The 10,680-nt window shown below is 37.3% G+C and overlaps 1 protein-coding gene across 2 annotated transcripts; it reads right to left on the bottom strand.

Annotated features, from left to right (window-relative positions):
* Window positions 1-1,409: 1,409 nt before the first annotated feature.
* LOC114308377 (transcription factor bHLH148) lies at window positions 1,410-2,808 on the bottom strand. Of its 2 annotated transcripts, none has more exons than XM_028253958.2 (2): window positions 2,597-2,808; window positions 1,410-2,334 (listed from the first exon to the last, which is right to left on the bottom strand). In XM_028253958.2, exon 2 carries the CDS (start codon window positions 2,241-2,243, stop codon window positions 1,599-1,601), a length of 645 nt encoding a protein of 214 aa, XP_028109759.1. In that variant the 5' UTR covers window positions 2,244-2,334; window positions 2,597-2,808; the 3' UTR covers window positions 1,410-1,598. The 2 variants fall into 2 exon arrangements, with proteins under 2 accessions (XP_028109759.1, XP_028109758.1); XM_028253957.2 differs by having other exon boundaries at window positions 1,410-2,287; window positions 2,597-2,807.
* Between the last annotated feature and the right edge of the window lie 7,872 nt (window positions 2,809-10,680).

Here is a 10,680-nt window from a genome sequence, read left to right on the forward strand (position 1 = left end):
GACCGATATACATAGTTTGTTATACAAGTTAAAAGAGACACATTTATATGAGCAATTTCTATCCTTTTGCTTCATTTATTTCATATGTGAAATTTTACAAATTTTATAAAACTTCTTAAAAACTCATGTAAATCCCTTCTATAAATTGAAAAATTGAACCGGATCAAATAATTTGGTTCAATGCTAAATTTCTCCTCAATACCAACTTTGCTAAATTAGTGTTGGCAGAGACGATATCCTCGTGCGTATGGTGCATTGACAAATTTGATTAAAGAGTTTAGTGCAATGCTAAATTCCTCGTCAATACCAACTATAAACTGAATTAGTGTCAACAAACACGATATCCTCTTGCCTAATGTTGCATTGACAAATTCAATAGTTTTTTTTTTTTTTTTTTGATGGGAAATTTGATAGGTTAAAGGGTCACTTCAATTGATTAGAATTTGTTTGAGAAGTGCTAAATTAATATATTTTTTGACTTTTTACAAAAGAAAAAAAAAAACATAAAATATGAGTTGAAATCAAAATGATATGATAGAAAGATAATATGACTCAAATGAGATAATGTGCTGTTTTAACACATGCCAAACAAAGCCTACGAACCAAAACTATGGGAATCTCATATAAAGCCTCAATAATTCAAACCAAAGAAAAAAAAAAATACAAGGGTTTAAAATCGTTATTTCCTAATAAAATTGTGCAAATTTTAGAATTCAACAATTCTAAAAGGACTTGAATTACACTTTACCCCTTAACTATTACTAAATATCATTTTTACCCCCTTCAATGTTAAAAGTGTACATTTACATTTGTCAAGCATAAAAATTATTTCACTTTTATTCCTATCAAAAAGCAATATTTATACAATTTTTGATAATTTACAGGCCTAAATGTATAATTTTAAAATAGAAATAGTAAAATAAAATTCAATAATAGTTAAAAGATGATAATTTGGGAAAGACTATGTATATACCCTTCAAAAGGTGTATACCATATACACCTTAGAGTTATTTATAGAAGAAAATGACATAATTTTATACTTTCTAAATTATAATTAAAAAAATAAAAAATAAAATTTAAAAGAACAAAACACAAAAAAATCATAATTAAAATTTCAAAATAATGTTATAATTAAAGAAAAAAAAATTAATCATAACTATAAAAAAAAATACATAACTAAAGATACTATATACATAACAAAATTATCCATTTTATATATATATATATATATATATTTATCGCCATTCAAAATAAAAGTAGGGATTACACCAAAATTTTTTTTTTTTTTTTAGTACATCGGAAGGAAAGGGAGTGGGGACTACGGATTACACCATAATAAAAATCGAAGAGCAACAAACCCGACTCAAAAAAAGAAAAAAGAAAAGGAAACAATGGAGAAGATTGGGACATGATTCATTGCATCTTATCTACATTATTTTGAATGGTGATGAAATAACCATTTGGTAAAAAAAGAAAAGAAAGATGAAAAGGATTGTATTTAACAGAGAAATTACTTGAGGGAGAGAGAGAGAGAGAGAGGGGTTAATAATTAAGCAGAAAACAAATAAAAAGAAAAATCGAAAATAAGAACAATGTAATCAACTCGGCGGAGGCCGAGTTGAGCTGAGCTGACTTTGAGGCCCGGCGCTAGAGCCGGCGCCAGACAGAAGCTCGGCGAGGGCACTCATGGCTTTAATCTGCATCTCAAGAGCAGCGATGTAATCGGTTGCTTCTTCTAGAATCACCGGCAACGGTTCTTTCCGACAACCGGGAACTAACCGGCCGAGAACGCGAACCTTCCTCTGCATAGCCGGTAAGTTCTTCGATTTCAACCGCAAAATACTCACTCTCGGCTTCTTCGACCGGTTACTTCCGGTGACTTTCACTCTCTGCCTCTTGTTCTTCATGAACTTGAGCTTCAGCCGGTTCGTGAGTATGGCGCGGCTCCACCTGGTCTTTCCCTTGGCAGTCACTGCTAAAACTCTGTCGGCGGCTTCACGCACGGCTCGGCCACGTCGTGGAGCTGCCGGAGAAGAAGACCTCAGGCGTACTTGACGAAGAGCGTGAAGGAGCTTGGAAGAGTATACTTGTTGTTGAGCTTCGGATTTCCACGGCGTTGAGGTGTTTGGATTCTGAGCTTGATCTCTGGTGGCTTGGACTTTCTTCTTCTTTCTCCTCTTCGACGATTCCCGTGCTCTGTCTGAGTTTGTTACAGGATTCGAGATCAGAGTTGACGCCATCATCAACCTTACTCGATTCGGAACGATTTTTGAGTACCGATTCGGATCTGATCGAATCACGTATATATATATATATATATAGATTGACGAACAACTGTAGATTCAGTCACGTGAATAGATGATTCCAATCACAACAAGAGAGAGAGAGAGAGAGAGAGAGAGAGAGATTCAAGACAGAAATACGTAATTTCTGTTGAATTTAATTAGAACGATGAACAATTTGAAATCAGATATAAGAAAACTTACGAAAAAAATCATAAAAGTTTTGATTTTTTTTTTTTTTTTAAAGCTAATTTTCGGATCAAAATCAAGTAATAGAAGAATTGAAATGATCGCAACACACATAAGATCGTTACCTGACGGAGAAAAAGGAATGATCGGAACAGTTGCAACCGATCGATTGAAGAGATTCAAAACCTTGAATCGATATTGAGAGAGAGGCGAAGAGGTGGTGGTATTTGGGCTCTGTAACGCTGGGTGGAGGGGGATGGTGGTGGTGGTAGTAGTTAAAGGTCTTTAAAGGGAATCACAAAGAGAGCACGCGGATTGGCTTAAATATCAGTACCTGAACTGAACCAACACTAAAAGCATTAGGATCCATTTATGCAATGCTTTTGCCTTTCGGGTTGGCCCGGTTTGGCCCGACTTGATATATCTTTTTCTCATAGAATTCCTAGTGGGGATGTGGTTAAAAACTCTTAAAAGAAAGTAATATCACTTAAACTTAGATTACTTAGTAATAAGTTGGTGATATTTTATAGACTCAGAACATGATCGTTATAGATAATGCCTATGAGAGAAAGGACACTTACCAATAAAATTTACCTCAATAAAGCTTACATATATATGAGAGTGTGGTAAGGATAAAAAATTTACGATTAGAGAATTACTCTTAAAGATAGACTAGATCAAAAAAGGAAAAGAAATTCAAATGACTATGAAGAGGTCAACTAAATAGGATCAATAATCGACAAAGATATGTCAGTTAAATTTGTCGAGATAAGAAGAACAAAACTCCTAATTAAAAGACATCAAGGATCAAGCAGAATGAAGGTGAAATTGGCGATAAAACAAATCATATTGCTAATCAAATTTGATTGACTTTTGGGTAGCAAACGACACCGTGCAAAGGTTTGTCAAAGCCAAAATAATGACTGAGCTATTTTTGAGAAAAACATTTGTTAAAAAAATCACATACCTACCTATATAAAGAGAGAAAAGCGAAAATGAAAGAGGTATGAACAATCACAAGCACCAATATTAAATTGTTACATAACAACACATTCCACTAACTTGACTATCCAAGTTTCCTCCGGCCGAAACCTTTCGATTGGGTAACTCTCGCCGTTGTGCTCTTTTGTAAAAATATGATATTGTTTTTTACGATGAAGAATTTACTCTTTATCGCCACTTCTTTCACTACCTCTATCTCAACTAATACAATTATTAATATATTAATTCCATAATCACAATCAAAAATTAAAAAAAAAAAAAATTTCAATCAAAACAAGTAAAATGTTGAAGTTTTACCGAGTGAACTATAAGATTGAAGCAACAAGTCAATAAATGATTTTTATTTGTAAGAATTATAATGTGGCATAATAGTGAAAGTTTATTGCTTTTAGCCGAAAACACAAACAAATAACAAAACAAAAGAAAACAATGTCGCAATATTTTGATTTTGGGTAAACAAATTTAGACCTGACAACAATAAACTACAAAACCAATAGAAAAATAAAAAAAGAAGTGGTGACATGGATAAATCTTAGTGGTTAATTTGAAGGTGTTGGCATCCACTAATTGACTGTTATTTGGGTCCCACTCAAATATTTTTGATCTCATACCGTGCAATGATTATTGTGTGGTGGTTGATCATGCTCAAAAGAAATGATAAATAAAGGGAATGCATGTGGTTGTTTTTCTGGCACTTCCATCTTCTATATTGTATTTGTTTTTTATTTTTGCTTTTCAACAGTATCTTCTGCTTTGTTCTATTTTTTTTTTCTTTTCTTTTTTGGGGGTTAATAACATACTTTGACCTTTACAGAGATTTGAAAAAAGTAAGAAAAAATCTCATAATTTTGATATAATTATATAAAATTTTATTTTAGTAAGGGCTAAAGGTATATGAAGATATATGTGTTTCGGCTATAAGCATATGTCCATGAGCAAAGAACTGCAAGGGATTTCACTATTAAAAGAGAAAAAAATTACAAAGAACAATTGTCTTTTTTAGTTATATGGAGCAAAAGTTCTCTCTAATCGCATATCCTGAATTTTCAAAATAAACCATAATATTTATTAAGATCCAGAAACAACGAGAGAATTGGTTCATGTGAGTCGCTAAGGGATTTATAAACAAGAGTCAAGTAAAAAAAAAAAAATTACTTATATCTTTTAAAATATTTGACATTAGCATACATGTTTTAAAGTAGCAATCGAGAGTAGCATTGTGAGAACGAAAACAAGTAACCATTAGTTTATCATTGGTTAAACCAATTTACATGCTCAAGCTAAAATATCTCATTTAAAAAAAAATAAAAAATAAAAATCACTTGATTTGTCAGATTTGCATTGGGTTAGATAGACTGGGTAGAAACTGTATTACCAAGGTTGAATACAATCACAACTTACATATTTAAAGAAATAAATCACAATGAATAAATAATTATCCCACTTCCTAACAATAAAATAAAAAGGACCAGGAACAAGTTAACTCGGATTATAAAATTTTAACTAAAATGTAAAATAATTTTATTAAGGGACAAATATGTCACATCTTGCATTTTTATCAGTAAATGAAACCTAACTTTGTCTCCAAATAAATAGAGATATTGGTATTTGTCTAAAGTAGATAAGGTTCTAAATTAAAAAGAAACAGTGATTTGAGAATTGACAATCTGACCATGGTTTCATAAGAATGAATGAATAAATGATTTTGTCATGTTCATAAATATTTGTTATATTTGAAGTAATCATGAACCTAATCCACATTCTCCACAAAATCATGGTACCCATGTGTATTCAATAAACTATTCATGAATTACATTTAAGAAACCTTTAAAGAACTTTAAAAATAACTAAAATCATGATACCCATGTGTATTCAATAAGCTATCCATGAATTACATTTAAGAAACCTTTAAAAAACTTTAAAAATAACTAAAAACACTAACAGGTATTATTATGTGCAAGAACAGTTGCCCCCTACCATGAGACACCATTAAACAGTGATGAGCACTGTAGGAGAGGGTTCAAGAAAAGAGTTAGAAAATTCGAAGATTTTCGAAGATCCTTGAAGAACAACTTCGAATTCTCTAGAATATGATTGAGAGGCTTAGATTCTTCAATAATCTCAACTTAGGAACACAACAACAAAGGAGATGATGGAGATAAGAGATTGGGTGAAGAAGAAGGCAAAATGGCTAGAGAATAGAATAATGGCAAGGCTCTCCCATGGATCTCCCACTTTCACTCTCAAGGTTGATAATGGAGAAGGGAAATTAGTTCTTTCCCAAGAGTTAAAAATCTCCAAAATCCATCCCCTGTAAAGCTATGGGTGGGTGCTATTTATAGGCACCTCATGATGTAGGATGGAGCCCATGTGCAAGGCACATGGGAGATATTTTCTCTAACCACCTTGTCCGAGGAGGTGACCTCTCCGAGGAGGTGACTTCTCCGAGGATGAGAAAACCCCGAAGAGGAGATCAATCCATCGGCGAACCCTTCTTCTTAGCCACACCTAACCAATGATCCCCAATCATCCCAAAGGGTCAGGGGTAGTCCCAGAGGACGTCCTGCCGCAAAAATATTGCCGAGTCTCATGGACCCCCGGGGTCGTGCCACCTCGACCCGGGTATAGGCTAGTTTAACCGAAGAGTGAATTTATCTCCACTCACCGTCCTCGGGATCGGGTCCTTTGTTCGAACTCCATTACGCCCATGGTTCTGGTGCGTAGATCCCGGAAAGCTCCGAGCCCACAAGTGTTCTGGGACTCATTAACGGAGCGACTTCTAGATTGCGTCTGAATCCGTTCGAAGCCAAGTGTTTAGGACCTCTAGGTTCGTGGATCCGAACCCTTTCGAGTCCGAGTGCCTCGGATCTCTAGGCTTGCTTAATACCCTTTCGAGTCTGGGCCCGAGTAAGTCTCTAGGTTCATGGATCCGAACCCTTTCGAGGCTTAGAGCCATTCAGCCCGTTTGACGGCGATAAATCCAAGCCCATCAATCTTGGACTTGCGATAAATTCGGGCCCACTAATCTTGGGCTATTGGGCCTAAATAATTTAGTGGGCTTAAATTAGCTCCTCTTACATTTGCCCCTTGCGTGTGCGAGAAATTGTAATTTTCTCGGACATGCATACTGTCATTTCTTCGACCCTGCTTCGCGTCACGTTTTCCAAAAAAAAAAAAAAAAAAAAAAAAAACATGTTGTCACGACAGAGTCTATGGATAAAGTTGATGACGCACTTCAATTTACAGAAAAAATTGACAAGCAAAATTTTTTTTTTTTTTTTTTTTTTTTTTAGATAACGGCTACAAACATTTTTTTTTTCTTTCTCAAATATTTGAAACCACTAAAATCAATCAGGTTCTTTATTTATATATACATATATATGGAAGCTAAAGACAAAATCCACCATTCTTATCCTTTTTTTTGCAAATGTGAGCTCACTTTTTTGAAATGTGCTCAGCAAAAAGAATAAATAAATAAATAAATAAATAAATAAAATAAATAAATGAAATTTATTTTGTGGAGTCCAATCATCCAAACCCACTTTTGCTTCTCCCTCTAAAAAAGTGAAACCCACCGTTCTTTCTTTAAATTTAAAACTCGTATTTGAGAGGACATTCCATCACACCCCTTTTTTTATTCTATTCAAAGATAAGGATAGCAACCCTAATCAATAGCCACTCACCTTTTCTATAGCTCATTTCTTTTTATTTGTTGCACAGAGGCGCCTCTCTCTCTAGATCGAGAGACCAACCCAGCTCTTCTTCAATCGGCGCTCCGCAGCTACCAAACCAAAGGCCACCGTGACCAGCTTGCACACTGGCCATCGTCGCATCCCCAAGCACCATCACCATCTTTGTCCGCCTTGCTCCGGTCTAAGCCGCTGCCACTGACCACCATCACTCCGACGTCATCATTTTCTGACCTCGCCAAAACAGCGTCGCTGTTGGTTTGGCTGCACATCGTTCGCGTCGTGGCCCTGCCTTGCTTCCACAGTGCTTACTCTACCCATTTCTTTTATTTCTTCTACACTACTTCGGGTCTGTAAACTAATTTCTGCTGAAAACGTCTTCTCCTTCCTATATTTTCGAATCTGTGGGTAAGCTTTTATGAAGACTCATTTCTGTACTTCACAAAACACATTTATGAACTTCTTGCAATGGATCTTCAAATGCTAATCTTCTTTTGTGAGTTTGGAATTTTTGATTGTTGCTCATTTTTTTTTTTTTTTTGCGCAGCCGCCACAGGCACAGACCCAACTCCTTTCTTCCTCTCCAAGAAGGCTTCATTCTGGACTGCTTTCAGTAGGCATTTCGAATATATATATATAAATATATATGGCTTATGATGTATATATATATTATATATTTTATCTTATTATATATATATATATATATATTTTTTAGCTTCGAATCTGCTGGTGCTTGTTTTAGATTGAATCTGCTGGTGCTCCATTTTTATTTTTATTTTTTTTTTTACTGCTTGACAAACTTTCGGCAAATATATATATATATATATATACTGATTATCATATATATATATTTTTTGTTTAGAGCTCGGATTACCCACATTATCCTTGGCTTGTGCACAATCAATCGCTGCTTTCGGCTTCAGCTTATCCGACGTCGACCACGCACGTTCGCCCTCTCAACGCAACGTGTGTGGTCTTGCCCAACCTAGCTCCACATCGCTGCTTCCGGCTTCAGCTTATCTGACGTCGACCACGCACGTTCGCCCTCTCAACGCAACGTGTGTGGTCTTGCCCAACCTAGCTCCACATCGCTGCTTCCGGCTTCAGCTTATCCGACGTTGACCACGCACGTTCGCCCTCTCAACGCAACGTGTGTGGTCTTGCCAAGCCTAGCCCAGCCTTGTTGATTACAGTCTGTAAAGCCTCTCTGATTTCAGCTTAAATTTCCAGTATCGGCTTCGGACTTCACCTCTCTAACTGCCCAAATTTGTAAGTATGAAATTCGGCCCCCTCTTCCGAATGTAAATATATTTAAATATATTTAAATATATATAAATATATTTTTTTTGTGGCAATGTAGAGGGCTCAAGCAATCTGATAAAAATAAAAAATAAAAATAATAAAAAAAAAAAACTGAATCTGAATATGGACTCAATTTTTTTTTTTTTTTTTGGCAATCCCAATGATATATTTTTTTTTTAGCTTAAACACCGTGATTTTGGCCATATGGAAACATGCATTAACGCTTGAAACCTTATTGAGGTGCTTGGCTTGAACATAATTTGTTGAACTTTATCACCGAGGAAAGGCCGAATATAACTTGTTGACTAGTATTTGAGCTCCATTTTTGACATGGAGAGAGAAAACCCTGGACTTATGAATATGGACTTTGGAAAGGACATTCTTGTAATTTGCATAATGATCCATTGAATCTTGCTACTGATAAGCAATGTAATATACTTCGGATCTCGGGCCTGAAATTTACTATTGAACTTCACTCTGTCCAAATTTTGAGCCCCGTATAAATTGGACCTTTAATATAGAACATAGTGACTTTAAGAAATTGACCCGATTGAACTTCATCATGAAGCGACCTATGACATTGCACCTCTTATTGATGATAGAAGACGAAAATCTATATGTTGATGATGCACCCATTGGTATTAAAATTTGTTGAGCTTGAGGAACACCCGAGAAAAAGAATTGTTGATGACTTCCGGGGTTGAACCTGGACTCTTGGTGTAAAAAAAATTCCTCGTAGAATTTGTTGAATTCATGGACTCTCAGAGAAACGAATAGTTGATGCCGAAATTTCATTCGAATGTGTTGCTTTAATTCCAATATTCTGAATTTTAATACGGTCAACTCCTTACTATTTATACCTGTTATTTCAGCCATATGTCTTCTCGAAAGAAACCCGTTGTCCCGGGGTCATCGGAACCGGCTCTCATGAAAGAGAGGGATGTACCTCCGGCATCTGAGTGGAGGAAATCTCCTTATTTTGGTCGGAAGGACCCCTTCTGGCGGGCGGCTACCTCCACCACTTCTCTTCTATCTCCGAAGGCGGCTCCATTATGTCTCACTGAGGACACTGACTCTGGACATGAGGCCCTCATTTCTCCTTCCTCGGTGCTACGCTTTCGAATTGAGCAGGGGGACTTTCCATACTGTTATCCTCAGTTCAAGGCCTTCTCAAACCCTCCTTTCGGTTGGCAAGAGTGGGTCGATGATGTCCTCTCGGACAGGAGCCTCTGTCAACGACTTCAGGAGGCCCGGCTATTGATCCCGGTGAAAATATCTAGATCTCTATCCATCCGTCGCAACAATGCTAGCCTGGAAGCCATGGCTCTTCGATGGAGCACCGAGACACACACCTTTATACTTGGCCAGCACGAGATGGGGCCCACCCTTGAGGATGTGTTCATGTTGCTGCGTCTGGAAGTGACCGGCCCTGATGCCTTCGACCCTGAGCAGACACCCCCCGAAGATGATTCTTTGATCCAATCTCTGAAGCTAAATCTTCAAACTTGTGGTCGGTGGAGTTCTGTTTTTGATGGTTCAGCGAGGAGGACTAGTCGAGTAAGGACGGACCGTGCCTCCTATACTGCATGGATCCGTCACTTCTTCAAGGATCTTCAGCCCTTGGCCAGAGATGCTGATCCTGACTCTCGGGAGTATGAAGCCGGTCCGATGTATGGCTCCAGGCTCTATTTCTTGGGATTTCTGGCTTGCTTCCTTTCATTCTTCATTCTTCCGAGCACACCTCCGGATTCCCTCAATCCTTTCGTCTTCCCCTTGGCAGTCAGGCTCTTCAGAGGAGATCGGATCCCTTTGGCTCCCCTATTTCTTGGGAATCTCTATTATCGACTGGATTTGCTACATCGAGATATGGTTCGCTCCGTGGGTCGATATGAGCCTGTCTCCTTTATTCACAGCCAGTTCCTGCTATGTTTCTTCTTCGAGAGGTTTCCAAAATTTGCCCCTGCTCCGACTGTATTTGAGGCGGAAGTTCTTCGGGAGATAGTGGATAAAGATGGCATCCCCGTGCTCGATACTGATGGGTCTCGGACATTTGAGAAAGCGAAGTCTTGCCAGCCGTTGATTACACGTTGGTCACGTACTATTTCCACCTTATCCTTGAATACTCTGGTGGATGATCCCCGACGCTTTGTGGCACGGCCATATGTATGCCCACCTGTAGGTGTGGCCACACCGCTTATCTATCATGGTTCCTCCCG

This window comes from Camellia sinensis, chromosome 7 (genome assembly GCF_055761805.1).
Source record: "Camellia sinensis isolate YWXY chromosome 7, ASM5576180v1, whole genome shotgun sequence".
Classification (NCBI taxonomy): Eukaryota; Viridiplantae; Streptophyta; class Magnoliopsida; order Ericales; family Theaceae; genus Camellia; species Camellia sinensis.

What these genes read in the sequence shown, in the direction of transcription:
- LOC114308377 (XM_028253958.2), bottom strand. Translation starts at nt 2,243, where the DNA reads ATGATGGCGTCAACTCTGATCTCGAATCCTGTAACAAACTCAGACAGA.